The sequence below is a fragment of the Vipera ursinii genome (assembly GCF_947247035.1).
Source record: "Vipera ursinii genome assembly, chromosome: 3".
NCBI classification, from domain to species: domain Eukaryota; kingdom Metazoa; phylum Chordata; class Lepidosauria; order Squamata; family Viperidae; genus Vipera; species Vipera ursinii.
The window spans coordinates 9,988,064-10,010,408 of NC_139516.1; the positions used below are offsets into that span (position 1 = coordinate 9,988,064).

Consider the following 22,345-nt stretch of genomic DNA (forward strand, 5'->3'; position numbering starts at 1 on the left):
TCCTGGGGAGGAAAGCCATGGCAAATCTAGACAGCACACTAAAAAGCAGAGACATCACCCTGTCAACAAAAGTGCGTATAGTCAAGGCTATGGTCTTTCCAGTTGCAATGTATGGTAGTGAAAGTTGGACCATAAGAAAGGCTGAGCGCCAAAGAATTGAGGCCTTTGAACTGTGGTGCTGGAGAAGACTCCTGCGAGTCCCTTGGACTGCAAGGCGATCAAACCGGTCAGTCCTAGAGGAGATCAATCCTGACTGCTCTTTAGAAGGCCAGATCCTGAAGCTAAAACTCAAGTACTTTGGCCACCTAATGAGAAGGAAGGACTCCCTGGAGAAGAGCCTAATGCTGGGGAAGATCGAGGGCAATAGAAGAAGGGGACGACAGAGAATGAGGTGGCTGGATGGAGTCACTGAAGCAGTAGGCGTGAGCTTAAATGGACTCCAGAAGATGGTAGAGGACAGGAAGGCCTGGAGGAATGCTGTCCATAGGGTCGCGATGGGTCGGACACGACTTCGCAGCTAACAACAACAACATAAGGCCATCATACATCCCACCTCTGGGTCATTCCAATGTTAATTTAAGAATAAATTCCAGCAATTAAATAATCAAATACAGGTAGTCCTTGACTTGTAACAGTTCATTTAGTCAGCATTCAAAGTTACAACAGCACTGAAAAAAGTGAGTTAAGACTATTTTTCACACTTACGACCACTGCAGTATCCCCATAGCCACATAACCAAAATTCAAATGCTTGTCAATCGACTCATATTTATGACGGTTGCAGCGTCCTGCGTTCCCCTTTCGCGACCTTCTGTCAAGCAAAGTCAGGGGGGAAGCCAGATTCACCTAACCACCATGTCACTAATGTCGTAAAATGGGGCAAAATTCACTTAACAAATGTCTCACTTAGCAACAGAAATGTTGGGCTCAATTGTGGTCATAAGTCAAGAACTACCTGTAATTTATCCAAAATGGTACACAGTCTCCCTCTTGGGTAGGTGGTTGGATCATAAGACCCCCAAGGTCCCTTCCAACCCAATTATTCTATGTCCTAACAAATTGAAGATGAGTGAGTCATATACAAAATTACTGTCCCACATATTGAGCAAATCTCAAATATATATCCCTACACCCCTGTAGCTGTGGTTTCCATCATAGCTCAATTAAGTACATTTTAGAATACATTGAGCCCAATTAGAATCTAACGAAAAACAACGCATTTCAAAGGAAGTGCCCCTGGGAAGAGCTGAAACACATCCGGGTTGGGATATCCCAGTGCCAAACCAGTTGGGTGAACAGAAAACGAAAGATATATTCAGTTACTCGCTTGTCATACAACCCACAAATATCTTCCTGCTGAGTAGTGGTCCATCGGAACTGAAAGAGGCTAGGTTGCCGATGATCTTGTGAAAAAAAATAATAATAAGCAGGTCAACAAATGCTGTGTGACCTCTTGGTTTCTCCAACTTTACACGTCAAAAGAGGAGGTGGCAAGAAGTGATGGAAGAACCTCTGCAAGGATTATTAACAGCAGCACCAAAATGTACCAGACCATCCAAACATTGCTTTGTTGCCAGTACTGTAATGCACTGTTTCATATCCAGCATGAAATGAATACTATTTCACATACAAACGCTTCTCTGTGCTACAGCGGTATCCAACATCTTACGATCCATCAATCATCAATCGTTTAAAAAAAAAAGACTTGCCCATACATCCAAGTTCCAAAAAAAATAATAATGGACATAAATATTGAAAACAAATGTGACGCTCGTCGTTTTATTGCTGATAGTTTCCATACTGGCCCTGTTAAACGTTGGGAAAGTGAATAAGAGAAAGAAATTAATGTAATAATTCATTTTTACGGACAGTGTAAAGTACAACCCCCACCCCTTTTTTTTCCTTTACAGAATTTAAGGACATCAAAGACAAACTTTCCAAATATCTGTCAAATCTTCTCAAAAGCGATCAGGGCTGGAAAAGAAAGGCACAGAGACAATCTTCTCCAAGCTTAGAGCGATAAGATTAGGAAAAATATTTCAAGGGTGAACAGAACAAAAATTCCAGAAAAGCACAGGTAGCCTTTGACTCACAACCATTTCTTTAGTGACCGAAGTTACAACGGCACTGAAAAAAGTGACGTGACCGTTTTTCGCACGTAGGACCACTGCAGCATCCCTGTGGTCACATGACCAAAATTCAGAGGCTTGGCAACTGACTCATATTTATGACGCTTGCAGTGTCCCAGGTCACGTGATTCCCCTTTTGCCACCTTCTGACAAGCAAAGTCAATGGGGAAGGCAGATGCACTTAACAAGCGTTTTCCTAACTTTAACAACGGCAGTGATTCACTTAACAACGGTGGCAAGAAAAGTCACACAATGGGGCAAAACTCACTTAACAAGTGTCTCGCTTAGCAACAGAAATTTTGGGCTCAATTGTCGCCGTACGTCGAGGACTACCTGTACCGATTGTTTCCTAAATGCCATCTTTGAGGGCACTGGTACCAATTTTTTTTCTTTTTTAAAAAAATACTCCAAATTTCATTCGTTCTCGGTGATTTCTCTTTCAAGAAACCTCACTTTCATGTATTTTCACTTTTTTTTAAAGAGTTACCTCTTCTGGTTTAATTTTGGGAGATAACAGATACCCTACTGGAATACTGTGGGTGCAATACTGTTGACCCCCTTGAGTGAAATGTAAGTAAATTTCACCAAATATTTCAGAGTAGACATAAGGTTACCGTAAAAAAATACGGTAGAAGTCTTCTCAACACAGATTCTCTGCCTGGAAAACAGGTAGTTCAAGCAAATATTTCCCAATTACTTCTTTTTTCAGGAGTAAAGCTCCCACACCCGGAGCTTTCCAATGTTCTTTGGGTCTACGGTTTCTCGTTTCGCCCAGCCCAACGCATCTCATGTCAGCTCAATCCCTTCCCAGCTTACCTGTTCGTAGCCATAAGACCTCTGTTGCTGTGCAGATGGTCCGGTCTGTGAAGCTCTGTAGCTTCCGTACTGTTGGCCCTGTCCTTGTTGGTAACTAGAATACTGTGACGAAGTTCCTTGGGCAGGTCCTGAGGGGAAAAAAAGAAACAGCAGAATTTTTGACAAGAGTTCAAAAGACAGGTATCAAATCTCAACTTGTGTGTTCTTTGGTTTGCTGGTTTACTCTGACCGGACTTTTCATATTGAGCAATCAGGAGGTTTAGCCGAAGGAAACGGGCAGTCTTGGATGGCCTGCAATTTCTCTCCAACCTTTGAAATAGCTTGAGTGCACAGCCAGAGAGGGAGAGTCACAAATTTTAGTTGACGCTGTAAAAGTGAAGCACTCTTGACCTCGGCGGGAGACAAAGGAGGAGTCAAAAGCTGGTTTACAGGTAGCGTTTGAGGTACGATGGTTCATTCAAAGTTAGAAGGGCACTGGAAAAAGTGTTTTTCACACATGTGACCATTGCAGCATCCCCATGGTCACATGATCCAAATTCAGACGCTGGTATGATACTTGCAGTGTCCTGGGGTCATGGAATACCTTTTGTGACCTCCTGACAAACAAAGTCAATGGGGAAGCCAGGTTCACTTAACGGCCGTGTTCCTAACTTACTAACTGCTGCGATTCACTTAAGAACTGTGGCAAGAAAGGTCGTGAAATGGAACAAAACTCACTTTAAAACTGTGTCACTTAGCAACAGAAATGTTGGGCTCAATTGTGGTTGTAAGTTGAGGACTGCCTGTACTGCATATCCTTTTCCTTTTCAGGAGATGTACAGTTCTCTCCCGCTCAACGTTTTTAAGATTCTTGGTTTGGTCCTTGGCCTTCAATCAAAGCCAGAATCTAATTCCCTATTCCCTGCCTTGGTGGAGCAGTGGGCTAATGCCTCCTTAAGTAACACCAGCTGCCTGCAATTAGTGCAGGTTTGCATCCCACCAGGCTCAAGGTTGACTCAGCCTTCCATGGTAGGTAAAATGAGGACCCAGATTGTTGGGGGCAATTAAGCTGACTTTGTAATAATGCCGCTTGGGGTGTGTGTGAAAGCCCTAATAAGCAGGCATATACATAGAATGAAGGCTCCTGCTAACTTGTAAGCCGCCCTGAGTCTTCGGAGAAGGGCGGGATATAAATGGAATTAAAAAAAAATAAAATTGAGTCAGCACCAAGTCTAAGACATCAGGAATGGCTTCAGTTGGCCAACAACCTAGTGGTTCCTCAGATACTGCCTCTCAATCCATCAGGATCTCCTCTCCAGTTTCAAAATCTGGGAAGTTCGTAACACGGCACCGCTCAGGCATACTTCTCCAGAGTTAACTCGAAGAGAACCAGGAATCTAACTTCCCCATTGACTTTGCTTGTCAGAAGGTCACAAAAGATGACCCCAGGACACTGTGTCTGTCATAAATAAAGAGTCAGTTGCCAAGTGACGAATTTTGATCACGTGACCATAAGGATGCTGAGACGGTCATAAGTGTGAAAAATGGTCATACTTTTTTCAGTGCTGTAATAACTTCGAACAGCCACTGAACGAATTGTTGTAAGTCAAGGACTATGTCAATGCTGCTAACATCGGATGTTCTTGCTTTGACAACAGATGAAAATGCAGCCATTTTCCTCTATTGCTTTTAGAGTTAGAGTTAGAGTTAGAGTTAGTTGATGCTGGGAGGGGGAATGTGGATGAGAGTCCAGCTAGTCATAACAATAACAGCTGTGGGAACCCAAGGTCATTGGGCCCAGAGTTGATAAGAGTTTTGGTGGGCTGGAGAGCTTGGGAGAAAGCCCGTGCTTCAAGCTAATTGGGGAATGTGATTTATGACTGTTTATTGGAGGAGGGAATTGTGCATTGTTACTTAGTATCCAGGGGAGGGGAATTTAGTTTTCGGTTTCGACTATGTAGTGCCGATACTTTGTTTCTCGAATAAAATATTTTTTAAGGTAAACAATGCCTCAAAGTTCTTTTGAAGAGTTTCATCTATCAGAACCATGACAGACTACCTGTATTCAACGCCAGAACATCTCCTGGACCTCCATCTTTGTTGGAAACAACTCTCTTGCTCCTTGAGCTGCCGTTCTTTACCTTATAGTTCCTCTTGTGAAGTCATCCCTGGCTTTTGATCACTGGCCAGGAATTCAGCTCTGAAATAAAGGACTTCCTTCTAAGCTCTTCAAGCTATCTATCTTTCAGGCTCTTTCCGTAGACTTGACATACTTTTATTCCACTTGTGAGGCAAGAACCCCCCTACGGTTTTGCTTTGTGCGAAAGTCTTGATCTGAGTTACAACCATTAGCTTGTGTGTCAACTCTCTTTATGTACTGAACTCCTTTACAGCCTAGCTAACTGCGGCAGTTAGAATCGATGTGCTAATTCACTGAGGTTATTGTTCCGCCTTGAACTAAAAGTGCGATAACTGGAGTGTTCAGTTTAGTCTGGATTGGTGTGAAAGTCTCCCCTCAGATACCAGTCATACTGGGTAACCTGCCTTCCAGTTGTGAGCCCAACATTTTCGCTATTAAGCAAGACCGTTTGTTATGCAAGACATTTTACAATCTTTTTTGCCCGGGTTGTTAAGATATTCACTGCAGTCGTTAAATGACTCGTGTGATTGTTAAGCGAATCTGGCTTCCCCACTGACTTTGCTTGTCAGAAGCAGGCTGTGAAGGTCACAAATGGTGATCACATGATCCCAGGACAGTGCAACCACCATAAATACATGCCAGTTGCCAAGCACCCGAATTTTGATCACGCCACCACGGGGATGCTGCAGCATGAACCGTGTGAAAAATGGTCGTACGTCACTTTTTTCAGTGCCGTTGTAGCTTCCAACGGTCAATAAATGAATGGCTGTAAGTCGAGGACCACCTGTATTGAATATAGTATCATCATTGGATACCTATACACCAAACCACCAAGAAACAAATCACATCTGAACCTGGTCAGTCTTTTTCAGCACAATCTGATATGAAGACACAAAGGTTCTGGGGATAGTGCCTGTTAAGAATTTCTCCCTGAGAAACTGAAGTCAGAACTGACATTTTCTGGCAAACAAAAGGCAGGATGGGGTGTTCTCACCGTATCCTTGCTGTTGTCCTGGATAAGTTTGTTGATTTGAGTATTGCTGCTGGGAATATGTTTGCTGCTGGGCAGCTCCTTGTTGGTATCCGGCTTGCTGCTGGCTGTACTGGGAATTCCCTAAAAGACAACAGATCAGCACAATGGATTGGCAGGGTTATAAGATACACAGGGAAGGTTAATATCCACATTCGGTTTCTCTATTGTCACACAGGAACACCGCAATATCCACATGGAATCAGTTTAACACATAGGCCCTTCCAGGCATCCTAAGCAAACCAAAAGACCCAGCAACCCCAGAAGAAAAAACAGGAGTCAAATAACAACAAACAACAATAACAACAAACAAACAACAAACAACAAACAACAAACAATAATAATAATAATTAATAATAATAATAATAATAATAATAATAATAATAATAATAATAATAATAATAATAAAGTTGGAAGGTACCTTGGAGGTCATCTAGTCCAACCCCCTGCTCAGGCAGGAAACCCTTTACCATTTCGGACAAATGGCTGTCCAGTCTCTTCTTAAAAACGTCCAGTGTTGAAGCATTCACAGCTTCTGGAGGCAAGTCGTTCCACTGGTTAATTGTTCTAACTGTCAGGAAGTTTCTCCTTAGTTCTAGGTTGCTTCTCTACTACAACATACAATGTGAGGACTGCAACAACCACTGTGCAGGACAAACAGGCAGAAGACTGGCAGAACGCATCCGTGAACACCAACCAGCAGTCAGAAGACACAGTGAAAATTCTTTCACAACATAGGGTTTCCTGCCTGAGCAGCGGGTTGGACTAGAAGACCTCCAAGGTCCCTTCCAACTCTGTTACTCTATCATTCTGTTCAATCAAGTTTTCAAAAATGCGTGGAGATATTTAAAATGCAGTATGAAAGTACAGTTTCTCGATGTTGCAGGGGTGGGCAACCCACAACAATTTGCCACCCTACCCCTCTCCTTTGCACTTGTAAATGTTACAGTATGAACAAATCGTAAAGAGTGAAAGTTCAAACAAATCTCCCTAAACATCTGTATGTATTTTAAATGAACAATAGATGTTCCTGTGTGAGGGGTCCTTGGTACTGTCTGAGCTTGCTTGTTTTCTTGCAGATGTTTCATTACCCAAACTAAGTAACATCATCAGTGCTAGCAAGGAGTGGGCTTTGCTGTCAGTTTATATTCTAATGGCTTGCCTCTCACTGTTGGTGGGGGCGGTCTTAAGAGATTCTTTGGTTAGGCAGTTTGCTGTTGGCTCTTTGGCAGTTTCTTAATTGGGGTATTGTTAGCTTGATTGTTGGTCTGATGTTAACCTTAGAGTTAATCTATGCTTATCTGGGTGCTGATTGCCGGTGGAGAAGCGCTAGAGTCTTTTTCTCTTTGGGGTTGGTTGATTATCCCTTTTGCATAGACTACAGATGTTGTTAATGTCTATGTGTCTATTGATGGCTGATTTGTCAGAGTGGCTGGCATTTTTGGACTTGGCCTGATCTAGGTTTGTCACATTTTTCCCCAACTGAAACTGTGTTAAATCTGTCTATACCATTCCAGACAAATGGCTGTCCAATCTCTTCTTAAAAACCTCCAGTGTTGGAGCATTCACAGCTTCTGGAGGCAGGTTGTTCCACTGGTTAATTGTTCTGTTAGGAAATTCCTCCTTAGTTCTAGGTTGCTTCTCTCCTTGGTAAGTTTCCATCCCTTGCTTCTTGTCCTGCCCTCAGGTGATTTGATTTGCAAGACCGCTGATCCCCTTACCTCCTTCGTAGTAGTGCTGTGTGGAGTCCTCAAATGATCGGTCATAGCTTTGCTCAGAATAAGACGACTGCTGATACGCATAATCACCGTGGCCTATTCTCAGATAACAAAACAAAACATAACAAAAACCCATAAAAGCGATGTCACAAACATAAAGAAAATGATTTCTATGCATTAGAAAAGGAAGAGGCATATATCACGGGGTAAAATGGAGAAGGGACCCCTTATGCCAGACAGGTCAAACACAAGGCCCGGGGGGCCGGATCCGGCCCGTAAAGTGGTTTCATGCGGCCCGCGAAGCCATCCTGGAAACAGTGAGGGAACGGCCCCCACTGCCTTGGCCTGAACAATGTAGAGCTGGCCATGCCCACCCAGTAGGCCAGGGGTCTTCAAACTCGGCCCTTTTATGACTCATGGACTTCAACTCCCAGCATTCCTCAGCCAGGTACGCTGGCTGAGGAATTCTGGGAGTTGAAGTCCATGAGTCATAAAAGGGCCGAGTTTGAAGACCCCTGCAGTAGGCCATATGCACTTTAGCCACGCCCACCCAGTAGGCCACGCCCACCCAAGCCACGCCCACCCGGCCCCCTGAGGGCAACCGCAATGCTGATGCGGCCCTCAACGAAATTGAGTTTGACACCCCTGCCTTATGCCATATTTGTATCTTGATTTGTGGATCATTCTATTTACAGCATGCCCGAATGCATTCTAGGTGTTGGCAGTTTGCTGCTACAAACTCTTAGAGACACTTTGCACCCTTTTTTACAAACTGCTCTTTTCCATAGAGAAAGGAAATGCCAATAATTTTTTCCAGTTTTGCAGGATCAAATTACTGAAAGACAGTTGGATAAAACTGCCTTGATTGTCGAGGAAAAAGACAGCAGACTTTAGAAGCAGACATCTAAAATAAAAACTGATTATAAGTGTCTGAATTTTAGAATAGTGAAATTCCCATCGAATGAGAAAGGCAGCTTATGAAATACTCAGCAGCAGAGACTACAATAGACATTCTGCTTATAGGTTTCTGCTCCTTTTTAATCATCTAGGCCAATCACGTTTACTGTCTCCAGGGATATTTTTTTCTCACATTTACCTTCACCAACTCAGAGCTGTGATGCATGTAAAAAGGGTGGGGCTTCGATCATAGGTTACTGGCTGCCATGTTGACTTTATTGGCCCCCTGCCTGCAGGCACCCACTGCACCAACTCTGCTGGCACTGTGACAGGTCACACTGTATTGCATGGGATACAACTACTCAGAGGAGATGCTCAAGTACTTTCCAGGAAGGTCACACAATTTCCAGAACAGATGTTATGCCCCTAACTTGGTGCCTTCCAGATGTGTTGCAACAATTCACAGGGATGTCTGCAGCAAGCTGGAATTTTGTAGAAATTTTGTGATGTCAGAGTGCAAATTCCCGCCTTTTCATAACAGAATAACAGAGTTGGACAAGACCTTGGAGGTCTTCTAGTCCAAACCCCTGCTCAAGAGGAAACCCTAGGCCAGCGGTAGGCAACCTTGGCTCTTTTATGACTCGTGGACTTCAACTCCCAGAATTCCTGAGCCAGCATGGCTCAGCTTGGAAACCTCTCCCTTTCCCCTCAGCATGGCTGGCTCAGGAATTCTGGGAGTTGAAGTCCACGAGTCATAAAAGAGCCAAGGTTGCCTACCCCTGCCCTATGCCATTTCATACAAATGGCTGTCCAGTCTCTTCTTAAAAACTTCCAGTGTTGGAGCACCCACAAATTCCTGAGGCAGGTTGTTCCACTGATTAAGTGTTCTGAGTGTCAAGAAATTTCTCCTTAGTTCTAGGTTGCTTCTCTCCTTGATTAGTTTCCATACTTGCATATGATGTCAGCCCCAAGTAAAAAGGAATGAAAAAGGCATCCCGAATTGTAACATATAGTCTGTTACCAGCCCCCACATATTCCTGTGGACCTCACTACTTAAAATCCCCCAGTTTCACGTGAAACACGTGAAGTATTAGTTCTGCTTTATAAAGCCTTGTAAGGCCACACCTGGAATCCTGCATCCAGTTTTGGTCACATTACAAAAAAGATGTTGAGACTTTGGAAAAAGTGCAAAGAAGAGCAACTAAGGTGATTAAGGGCCTGGAGACAAAAACATATGAAGAACAGTTGCAGGATTTGGGTATGGCCAGTCTAGAGAAAAGAAGGACTAGGGGGGGACATGATAGCAGTGTTCCAGTATTTGAGAGGTTGCCGTGAAGAAGAGGGGGTCAACTTATTTTCCAAAGCACCAGAGGGCAGGACAAGAAACAATGGATGGAAACTAATCAAGGAGAAAAGCAACCTGGAATTAAGGAAAAACGTCTGAACAGTGAGAAGAATTAAGCAGTGGAACAGCTTGCCTCCAGAAGTTGTGGGTGCTTCATCACTGGAAGTTTTTAAGAAGAGACTGGACAGTCACTTATCTGAAATAGTGTAAGGTCTCCTGGGGGCTGGACTAGAAGACCTCCAAGGTCCCTTCCAGCTTTATTCTGATTCAGCTAGAATGGGCAATGTCTCACTTAACAACAGAAAAATTATGGGATCCATTGTGATCGTAAGTTGAGGACTATGTAGTTTAAATTAAAATCAATTATATTCAGGTCATAGCTTCAGAGCATGAGAAGTAGCCTTTAGTTTATCATTTTATTTTATGTCCTAAGCCTCTTGCAATTCCCCTGTTCAGCACCATTACCGTCAGGATAATATTGCTGGTTCATGGGTTCTGAGGATCCTTGTCCATGACTGTATTGCTCACTATAATATTCCTCCTGACCCATGTACTGCTGAGAAGAACCTGGAAGAGACAGAAAATATTAAGACCATCAGCAGCATTGAAAATGCCTACATTTGGATTAGAGTTGAAAAGATGTTTTTAGGACTCTAAGGTAAAGGTAAAGGTTCCCCCGCACATGCGTGCTAGTCGTTTCTGACTCTAGGGGCCTGTGCTCATCTCCGTTTCAAAGCCGAAGAGCCAGCACTTGTCCGAGGACGTCTCCGTGGTCATGTGGCCGGCATGACTAGACGCCAAAGGCGCGCGGAACGCTGTTACCTTCCCACCATAGTGGTCCCTATTTTTCTACTTGCATTTTTACGTGCTTTCGAACTGCTAGGTGGGCAGAAGCTGGGACGAGTAACAGGCAACTGAAGAATATCATTAAGTCAGATCGGGAAACGTGGTGAGAAATTAGGAATAAAATGTTGTAATGAAAAAGGGGTTAAAGTTTTTAAAAATGTTAAATAACAGAAGGACGTGTCTGCCAATATTTACAATTGAAAGAAAAGATTTAAAGCAGACAAAAAGAGCTGTGGGTTTTATTTTGTGAAAAACGAATCGGAAGTCCTACTGTGTGGTAGGATTTACTGCTAAAGTTTTCAAATTGTTATTGAATTTGAATTTGGAGAACAAACATGTAAAGCACTGCTTGATTCAGTGGGCAAGAAATTTTGGATATAATGTCACGCTTGAACAATGGGAGAATATGTAGACAAAAGGTTTAAAATTTACATTAAATTATAACTTAAAAGAAATTTTTTATAAGATGATGCACCGTTGGTATTTAACATAGGTTGTCAAGAATGTATAAAGCAGGCATGTCAAACTCGCGACGTCACGTGACGTCGCACGACGTATCGGAACTTTTCCCCATTACCGAAAATGGGATGGGCGCGGTTTCTCCGTGACGCTCCGGCCCGCGGGCCGGCAGTTTGACACCCCTGGTATAAAGGTATTTCAAATGAATGTTGGAAATGTAAAAGTAAAGAAGGGACCTTTTACTGCTTATGGCGAAGTATCCTATTGCAGTAGGATTCATATTTTAATACAGAAGATTCTCAAAGTGAATATGAAGATAAAACCAGAAAACTTTCTTTTGGGTTTAATGGAAAAAGACTTTGATGCTTGATGGCAGCAAGATTACTTTATGCACAAAAATGGAAGGGCAATTTGATTACTACGATGGATGAATGGCTACAGAAGTTGACGGAGTTCGCAGAGATGGCTAACCTGATTGCTCTTTGAGCTCTCCAGCCCAGGCTGAGAGTTTTTAATTGGGGTTTTATATTTTTCAGGGATTGAATTTAATTATTTTTAATTGTTTTTAACTTTTGTATTGTATTGACGTTTTTAAATACCTTGTAAACCGCCCTGAGTCCTACGGGAAAAGGGCGGTATATAAATTCAATAAACTTAAACTTTATTAAAGACAAAAATACTGCTACTTTTGTTTCTGCTTGGAAGCTGCTTCTGGACTTTGTGCTCGAGGTGGGGAAAAAAATGAAAGTTTGATCTTGGGTTTTACAGATTAAATAGGCTTGTTATAGAAATGGCCAGCTTATGCTATTATGTAAAAGTAAAAAGTTGAGGTTTGATGTTATTATGTTATTCTATGGCACCAAAGGGAGTCGGAGGTCAATGCCTTTTCTTCTCTTTTTCCTCTCCCCCCCCACACTTTTTCCTTCCCTTTTTCCTCCCCTATCTTCCCTACTATTTTCTTTCGTATTTTTGTATCTTATTATGGTATTAATACATAAATAAACTAACATTTATTCGAGAAATTAAGGGACACGGTGGATCAGTGGGTTGGGACGCTGAGCTTGTTAATCAGAAGGTCGGCAGTTTGGCGGGTCGAATCCCGAGTGCCATGTAGCAGAGTGAGCGCCTGTTACTCGTCCCAGCTTCTGCCAACCTAGCAATTCGAAAGCACGTAAAAATGCAAGTAGAAAAATAGGGACCACTACGGTGGGAAGGTAACAGCGTTCTGTGAGCCTTTGGCATCTAGTCATGCCGGCCACATGACCACGGAGACGTCCTCGGACAGGCGCTGGCTCTTTGGCTTTGAAACAGAGATGAGCATCGGCTCCTAGAGTTGGAAACGACTAGCACGCATGTGTGGGGGAACCTTTACCTTTACTTTATTCGAGAAATTGGAAATAAAGTGTCATAGCGAAAATGGGTTAATGTTTCTAAAAATGTTAAATATCTGCCTTAGGATCTTTAGATGAGATTATGTTTACAAAGTATTATTTTTCACATTTATTGGACATCCTGGAGGGTGAATTGTTTTCTTCCTTCCATTCAACAATGTCTAATTCTCAGAGACTGCCTGGAAAAAGTTCTTGCAGTTTTGCTGGGACGATTTTTCAGAAGTGGTTTCGTTTGCTACTGCATGGCCCCCAACCTTTTGGACCCCAGGGACCAGTTCCGTGGAGAGAGGTTTTTTCCACAGACTAGAGGGTTTTGCATGCTGCCTGCATAGCCCGGTTTCTGGCATGCTGTGGCCCAGTGCCAGGCCATGGCCTGGGGGTTGGGGACCCCTGTGCTACTGCCTTCTTCCTAGAGCTGAGAGAAAGTGACTTGTACAAGTTACTTAGTTGGTTTCACGCCCAAGGCAGGACTAGAACTTACAGTCTCCCAGTTTCTATCCTAATGCCTTGTGCTGGACCAGTTTAGAGTATTTAACATTTACAGGGTTAATGTTGTATCCTCAGCAGAATTGTATGTAAGAACGTTAAGCATTTCAAGGATTAAATGCTATTTCCTTAAGAGATGGCTTCTGGGAAACATAGTCTAGTTAGTAAATCCTATAGCTTATCTAGAACAGTGGGAGAAGTTTCAAAGTCTATTGCAGGATATCCTGGCTTTATGCTTTTGTAATTATCTCTCTGGATGAATCCAAGCAACAAGGCTTCTTCGATCTGTACGAACATGGGGTGAATCTATCTTTATTTTTTTTACACTGCTAGAATGGACAGATATGCTCATGAACAGATGAACCTAGCAGCAAACGTAAATCTGCCTAGGATTCCTGATCAATAAATTTCTGTTTAAAACCGTTCTGCAGAGTTTATGCTATCTGGATCAGAATTATAAAGCATTTCTAATTTATGGTTCCATCATAGTAAAAAAAATAAAGCTAGTAGATTGCATCCTCTTCGAAAGTAAAAGTTCCATCATATGCCTTAACCATTACACCAAACTGCTCAAAGGAGGAGGTTTAGTAAGGACTTGTCCAGTGGTTAGAATGCAGTATTGCAGCAAACTCTGCCCACAGTCTGGAGTTCGATCCCGACCAGCTCAAGATTGACTCAGCCTTCTGAGGTCGGTAAAATGAGGACCCAGATTGTTGGGACAGCATGCAAATAATGGTTCTACGTTGTGAACCACCCAGAGATAGCTGTAAAAGCACTGTGGGGCAGTATATAAGTCTAAGTACTATTGCTATTGGTCTCATCAAGCCTTTCAGCAGTGACTGGAATTAAAAATAATTCTTTTCCAACTATGATTTTTCCGAGTACCTTTTAGCAAGGTTTATAAGATCAAAAGAAGAGGGTTTTCCCCCCCCAAAATTCTGCCAACTGAACCAATTCATACATTAGAGTGTCTGTTATTTTGTTTCCAACAGCTGTCCTTGGGGTGCCATAGGCAGGGAGCCTCACGAGTATTGAGAAGGTTGCTGTTTGCTATTTACACAACAGCCTCTGGGAATCTTTATCGATCCGGAAACCACTTTTTGCACTCACCTTGCTGTGAAGCTCTATAAGAGCCCATCGGCCTTTGTCCCATGAGGCTGTTTCCTTGATTACTCTGGCTCATCATGGCAATGGAAGACTGCCCTTGGTAATGTTGGGTTCCTGGTTGCGCAGAGTTGTAATGTGATGTTGCTGCTTGCTGGTGAATCATGGAAACTGCAACACAAAAAAAATGCAGGCTGGGTTCCCATGACCTGCTTAACTTGTCTGCTGAGTTCACTGAATTGGCACAAAGGCCTCAACCGCTATCACCATTAAGTAAGACTGCTTGGGTTGACCGAACGTGCTACGTTCCAGAGAAAGGAACCAGTGTTAATATTAACACCTAGATCCCTCTACACGGTTACTACTGTTGAGCCAGGTATACTGTACTCCTACTCTAGACCTCTGCGTTTGCTTTTTCCTGTCTAAGTGCAGGACTTTTACTTTTCTCGCCACTGCGCTTGCATCTCGTATGGGTAGTTCAATTAATTAAATAGTGCAATGAACTGATTGCAATTATTAAAAGCCAAGGTGGGCCCTTGGAGACCAAAGAGGCTGCTTTGGTTAAAGCAGGGCAAGGGGCAAAGAGAGTCAGCCAACTGTACCTGGGTTGGACTGCATGCTGAGATTCGCTCGCGAGACGTAGTTGCCGATTGATCCCTGGCCTTGCATGGCAACGCTCTGAGACACAGGCACGGTGTGACTGTAACTGGGCCCAGTTCCATGGCTGCTGAGGCTCATGCTCAAGGAAGTCGTGGGCAGAGTGTTCTGGCCCGACTGCTGCATAGACACATGGTTGGGACCTAGGTAGAAGGCGAAGCAGGAAAAAGGTGTTCTAGTTTACAAAACATACTTTGATCAATCAGAATGTCCATAAAGAAAGGGTATGTGTGTGTGTGTGTGTGTGTGTGTGTGTGTTTTGGGTGGAGCACCCAGTCTACCAAATATAAATGTTCCGCGTTTTGCTCCAGTCTAGGAGGATCTTTTGCAAGCAGACGTCACTTACTGTGAACACTGTAAATTCAAAATTTTGTGACTGACAAAAGAGTTAAAGGGAGACTAGTATAGCTATTTCAAGCTCTTTAGCTCTCATCAGCTAGGGGTAAGACTAGCTGATGAGAGCTAAAGAGCTTGAAACAGCTATACTAGTCTCCCTTTAACTCTTTGTCAGTCACAAAATTTTGTACACACACACACATACACACGCACACATACACACACACACATATTTGTGTCACTTTCTCTGGATCTAGCCCAATTCCCTATAACATAATCCTTGTTGAGTTGAAGGAACTAAGCTCTCAGCTCATTTTTAATTCCTGATAATCTAATTTTGTTCTTAGTTGTATGATTTCTCTCTTTTTATGGTAAATGGCAAGTAAGTAGGGTAGACATGTACCCAAGATACATGTGCTTTCTTCATTTTATTGTCTCTTGCTTTGGGATGTTAGTTGGCCAGAACTGTTTGGGAATTCAAGAGGCCCCTAAATAGGATAGATGGATGGATGGATGGATGGATGGATGGATGGATAGATAGACAGACAGATAGACAGAGGTTTGTCATCTCTTTTCTTCCATGCTACACAAACATTTTCTGGAATATTTTTGCAATGCAACGTAAGGAGAAATGGTTCTGTGCTGATCTGAGACGGGATCAACATTTTCACGCTTAGCTTCCCACATTCTGGGTATCCTGTGGGAAAAAGTCACAGTTGCAGAATCCCAGCTGCTGCTATATAAACTGCAAACATGCAAACTTTTTCCAAGGTTTTTGAAATGCGTTGGGCCAATGTCGTTCAAGCATGGCCGCTTTAAGCGGCGTGGACTTCAGCTCCCCAGAATTCCCCAGCCAGCATTGGCTGACTGGGGAATTCTAGGAGTTGGAACTCCATGCCTCTTAAAGTGGCCAAGGTTGAGAAACACTGCATTAGGCTCTAAGCACGCCACCCTGATTGGTTGCAAAGCCCGCTCCAAGCATCCGTGATGCAGTTGCCAGGCAACCGTGGAACTCTTACCATTGGTAATCTGGCTCTGCATGAGAGAGGATGCTGGAAGCCCCGTGCTGATGGCATCGCTGAGGTTGCTTTGTGAATGGAGAGACTGATTGGAGGCACTCTGACTCATTCCAGTTGGGCCAAGGTTCATGTTTTGTGTTGGTGGCTGTAAGATAGGAACAAGAAGACAAGGTGTTTCTTAAACAAGGGTCCCCAACCTGTGGGCCGTGGCCCACTACTGGATGTAGCCTATTGGCCACTGGGCTGCATGAGTGGCTGGCCAGTGCAGGTGTGCACTTGCGTGCGCAGTCCCACTCAAGTGAGTGTTGCCGCGAGTGCTCATGATCCCACTTGTATGACCGCTCACGGCCCCACTCATGCGAGCAACAGGTGTTCATTCACGCACACACACATGCGTCTGCATGCATTCACCCCCCCCCAAAACCATCGCTTCTTTGCCCCCTCCCCTCACTCCAAGCCGCCAACCACGAAAATTTGGGGGACTGTCTTAAAGGATCCAAAGGTTTTTTGGGGGGATCTAGAAGGATGGACTGATACAACTTATAGACAGGTAGTCCGCGACTTACAACAGTTTGTTTAGTGACTGCTCAAAGTTACAGCGGCAATGAAAAATGTGACTTATGACCGTTTTTCACACTTGTGATCATTGCAGCATCCCCATGGTCATACGATTTACACTCGGATACTTGACAATTGATTCATACTTATGACAGTTGCAGTGTCCCGGGGTCATGTGATTCCCTTTTGCGACCTTCTGACAAGCAAAGTCAATGGGGAAGCCAGATTCACTTAACAACACTGTTAGTAATTTAACATCTGCAGCGATTCACTTAACAAATGTGGCAAGGAAAGTCGTAAAACGAGGCAAAACTCACTTAACAAATTTCTCACTTAGCAACATCAACTTTGGGCTCAATTGTGGTCGTAAGTTGAGGACTACCTCTATTTCACCTTGGTGACTCTAGATACAGTTCCTCACCCAGAATTAAAAACAAAAGAGCAAAACTTAATGTAAACAATAGACAAATCATCATCATCATCTATTTTTTAGGTTTGGTTGGAAGAAAAAAAAAGTGTGGCCACACCTAAGTCTTTAATGCCTTACACAGAAAGCCAACAGGGTCAGGGATGCTGCTTTAGGTACAACAGAAGAGACACAACTCCTAGGTGCCACTAGATGGCACTGTCTAATAAATAGGACCCAGAAGACAACAGCTTTGACAGTTCTGGTATGGTATGGCAAATAGAGAGGGAGACAGAGGGTCCTGCAAATCAGGGGTCCACAACCCCCGGACCGTGGACCGGTACTGGGCCGCGGCATCCCAGCAACTGGTCTGCACAAACAAGCAAAGTCCCATCCATGGGATGCAGGCAGCACACAAAACCACGCACTCTCCGGTCTGTGGAAAAATCTTTCTCCACAGAACCGGTCCCTGGTGCCCAAAAGGTTGGGGACCTCTGCTGTAAATAACCTGTTTCTGGGCCATGCAGAGCTTTGTAGGGGATCACCAGCACCCTGAGTTGCACTGGAAGTCTCCTGGGAGGCAACGCGGCTCACAGAGGTGTTACATGTTCATGTTGTGAAGTGTGGGCCCTTGGTGCTCTCTGAGCTGTTGTTGTTTTCTTGCAAATGTTTCATTACCTAACAAGGTAACATCATCACTGCACCAATGATACACGGATGATGTTACCTTGTTAGGTCATGAAACGTTTGCAAGAAAACAACAAAGCTCAGAGAGCACCAAGGACCCCTCTTTTCAACCCAAAGCTACAGATATTCTCCTTTACCACATCAATTGTGTGTTTTCAGTTGCTCCAATGCAGGGGTCTTCAAACTTGGCCCTTTGATGACTTGTGGACTTCAACTCCCAGAATTCCTCAGCCAGGCACGCTGGCTGAGGAATTCTGGGAATTGAAATCCACAAGTCATAAGAGGGCCAGATTTGAAGACCCCTGCTCCAATGCATAGGTATAAATCACACCCCACATCGCTTGGTCCACAACACCAAAGATTAATTCCACTCCAACCCATATCAGATGCATTTCTGGTTGCTCCCCCCCCCAACTCTCATAAAGCACAACCAGAGGATTCTGGTCAAACTAATAAGAGTTTTCTTAATGGGCTCATTCAGTAATAAACTTGGGTTGATTTAGATGCAGATACTTACAGCAGGCAACAAGGACTGCATATTCTGATTAGAGTCTGCTATGGTGGCCAAGTAAACCAGGTTTCTGTGTAAGATTTGTTGGTATCTGTAGACAAAAGAAAACAGCACATATCTGAGAAAAAGAAACTGTGTTGGAAATATTTCTCCTTTTAAACCTGCATCTGAACTTGGTACTTACTTCTTTAAAATCCCACACTTTTTGGCAGCCTTCAAATCACCCCTCACCTGCTTAACTCTAATAAGCAGCAATAAAGTAGCATTTATTCTAAAACTGCTAAAATGTCAGCCCAAGAATAAAAAATGTTGGGTGCATTTTTGATCCTTGTAACTAACTCCATTATCTTTGGACCAGAACTGTTGCCTGACACATTCATCTTTGTTCTAGCATTACATGACATGAAAGCTAAAGAGTTACTAAACGGTTCCTTACTCTCTGACCTGGTTGTTTTCTTGTAGACATTTCATTACCCAACTAGGTAACATCATCAGTGTATCACTGGTACACTGATAATGTTACCTAGTTTGGGTAATGAAATGTCTGCAAGAAAACAACCAGGCTCAGAGAGCATCACGGACCCCTCATTTCAACCCTGAGCTACTAATATTCTCCTCTGTCAGTTAAGAAAGACAGAGTTGCTTTGCAGAGACAGAATCAGACACAGCATTAATACATCCAGTGCCAAGGTACTCGCAAAACACACTGGATTTCGAGAGTGGTTGGGGACTTAAAATGGATGCTAAATATTCCTGGATGATTCCGATCACTGTAATGAAATGGCTTGAAATGGGAAAGGGTGCAAGAAGGAAGGGAAAAGCACCGGAAATTTTAGAGATGCAGGCATGCCGATGCAGCCTTTCAGAATGGGATGAACTAATTTGAGTGTGCATTTCATTATGTTATGCTTTGTTGTCTGCTGAACCCAAGTGGAAGTTACACAACCTCTTAGATCAGGGGTGTCAAACTGCCGGCCCGCAGGCCAGATGCGTCAGGCCAAATCCGCGCCCACCCCATTGCTGGCAATGGAAAAAAAAAGTCACAATACGTCGCAACACGTCACGTGACGTTGCGAGTTTGACACCCGTGTCTTAGACTAAGCTAAACTGGATTTTGTAATTTGGGGTTGAGCTTTGGTTGAAAGACCAGCCATTGCTTTAAGCTATTGGGTGACCCCAACTCTCACGTTAAAGCTAGAATTTCATTCTTAGGTGTAGCACAAAGGTAAAACAGATCTCAGACCAAATGAAACATGGTTCAAAACAGTCACCTTTAGAGACAAATGCTTTAGAGCAGGGGTCTCCAACCTTGGCCACTTTTAAGACTTGTGGTCTTCAACTCTTAGAATTCCCCAGCTAGCATGGCTGGCTGAGGAATTCTGGAAGTTGAAGTCCACAAGTCTTAAAAGTAGCCAAGATTGGAGATCCCTGTGTTAAAGGCCAAGCGAGTCTATGGAGAAGAGTAAAATAAATCAAGATAGCTGACGTAATATATAGAAGAAACGGGGCTTGGAAGATGTGGTTGCAGCCACTATCTTGATTTTTCTGACCCCTTTGCCTCCCTCTAAAAAGAACAATGTGAAGATCCTGGCTTAAGACAAAGCAATTGCGGGTGTTCTCTACATTAGCAATAATGAAAATGTTCATTTGCTGACAGCTGGCCAGGAATTGACAATCTCACCATATTTTAGCACCAACCTAGAAATTCATACTCACTGGGTACATTCTGCTGTTTTGCCCTTGCTCTGATAGTCCATAATGCACTGTATCAGATGGTGATTTTCATCCAACATCTGGATTTAAAAAGCAACAAAAAAGATCAAGCCATTACCGATTGAAACGGAGCTGAGAAATTCCATTTGATCCTGCTAAACATACAAGATACTCCTTGCACAGTCTTTATGCCTTAAGTACCGTACTATGAAATCTAAACAAGCAATTAGCAGAAGTAGTGGAACAGCCTTCGCGCTAATGGAAATGAAATGTTTCACCATCGTCTACATTATTTTTAATTTTTAAATTTGATTTATCCTGCCTTTATTTTTGTCCGCTCAAGGCAGCACATGTAGCAAATGTTCCCACCTGTTTTCACCTGCACAACAACCCTGTGAGAAAAGAACCAGAAAGCCCAGTTGCCTTGTGAAAAAGCATCTTTGGGATAACAGTGAGATGGGTTGAGCCCAGTGGTGGGATTCAGCTGGTTCGCACCACTTCGGCAGAACCGGTAGCTAATTTTTTGTTGCCCTTGGCCCAGAACTGACTTCCGGAAGCGGCATCCACACAGAGAACTGGTTGTTCACCTATTTGAATCCCACCACTGGTTCTGCTGTAAAAAGAGAAACTGGGCCAAAGTCACCTGCTGGCTTTATGCATTCTCATTGATATTGGTCAATAAAGTCTTGTAAGGTGAGCATCTTCTCCGGGTCCAGGTTTTTTTCAGCAGAAGCTACTCATAATTAAACCTAGGAGTTCATCGTTTTAAAATGCGTGCTCCAAATTTAGAGGCAAATCATATTTATGTGTCTTTTCAACCTTGCAAATGGAATGGCTCCGGTAATTTGTTTGCAAAATGCAAAGCTGTCCACTGGGTAGGTGTCAAAGAGATCATGTTTATCAAAATCCCACTTCTTTTTATTTGCATCATGATGTAGGTAAAAAAAGAGGGAGAGCTTCAGCTGCATGATCGTGGCTGCCATATTGATTTTTTTTTCATCCCCTTGGTCTGGACATGGCCGACGGTATTGAATGGCTTCACCCATTCAAAGTAGCTGTGCGATGGTGTGCTGCTTTTGCTTTATTACAGCCATTGTAGATTGTCCTCTAGTTCAGGGCTTTTCAACCAGTGGTACGGGTACCACCTGTGGTACATTGGCACCTGGCAGGTGGTACGCAACCATCCTAGAAAAGTGGTAGCGGGGGAGGGGAATGAGCTGAACCGGTGGCAGCACTGCACAAGCCTGAGCGAGAGACGGCTGGAGCTGCAGGACTGTCAGGGCTCAGCGGAAGCACCAGGATCAGCGTTTCTTCGGGGCTGTCAGGGCTCAGCGGAAGCGGCAGGATCAGTGCCAGGCTCCAGCTGGAGCTTGGCACTGATCCTGGTGCTTCTGAGCCCAGAAGAAGCTCCGATCAGCTGGAATGTTGCAGCATCTCCAGGGTCTTGTGATTTACATTCAGATGCTTGGCAACTCATTCATATTTATGATGGTCATAGTGTCCCAGGGTCATGTGAAGTGACCAAAACCTGCTGCAACCACCCACCCGGGGGGGAAATAAAAACCAAACACACCCCCACCCCACCCCCACTGCCAATCCTCAACAGAAATGCTCACAACAATGAAAACCTCGGACAGGAGGAAGAGCACCGCCAGGCAGGCAGACAGGTGTCTTGCTCGGCTGTGGCTTTTTTCAGTGCCATTGTAACTTCGAACAGTCACTAAGCAAACTGTTGTAAGTCGAGGACTACCTGTACTTCATCACTTTTTCCTCTTTTTTTTGTCATCAAGTTTTTGACACCTTGCTAGGTGACTGGTGGTACTCGGATGCTGCCATATCCTAAAAGTGGTACAATGGGTGAACTGCTCTAGTTTACGGTTTGATGAACTTGTATAGATAGTCTTTGAATTACGGTCATAATGGAGTCTGCCCATCAGAGTTGTGAATCATGACGGTTGTAAATCAGGTCACCAGCATTAATGACCCAATTTCATGACTTCTTTGGTTGTTAAGCAAATCTGTGGCTGTTAAACAAAAAACTAATCAAGGATAGAAGCAGCCTAGAACTAAGGAAAAACTTCCTGACAGTGAGGACAATTAATCAGTGGAACGGCTTGCC

At 43.6% G+C, this 22,345-nt stretch overlaps 1 protein-coding gene across 1 annotated transcript in view; it reads right to left on the bottom strand.

The window, feature by feature from the left end:
• Positions 1–602: 602 nt before the first annotated feature.
• The window catches only part of SS18L1 (SS18L1 subunit of BAF chromatin remodeling complex), a 24,952-nt gene continuing 3,209 nt past the window's right edge, over positions 603–22,345 (bottom strand). The window contains exons 2-11 of the mRNA XM_083360946.1: positions 20,230–20,306; positions 18,520–18,604; positions 16,352–16,496; positions 14,942–15,139; positions 14,346–14,510; positions 10,519–10,620; positions 7,815–7,907; positions 6,058–6,177; positions 2,945–3,072; positions 603–1,805 (exon numbers count right to left, since the gene is read on the bottom strand). Of these exons, the coding sequence (XP_083217072.1) occupies positions 1,779–1,805; positions 2,945–3,072; positions 6,058–6,177; positions 7,815–7,907; positions 10,519–10,620; positions 14,346–14,510; positions 14,942–15,139; positions 16,352–16,496; positions 18,520–18,604; positions 20,230–20,306 (1,140 nt within the window). The 3' untranslated portion in view covers positions 603–1,778. The remainder of the gene's footprint in view (positions 1,806–2,944; positions 3,073–6,057; positions 6,178–7,814; positions 7,908–10,518; positions 10,621–14,345; positions 14,511–14,941; positions 15,140–16,351; positions 16,497–18,519; positions 18,605–20,229; positions 20,307–22,345) is intronic.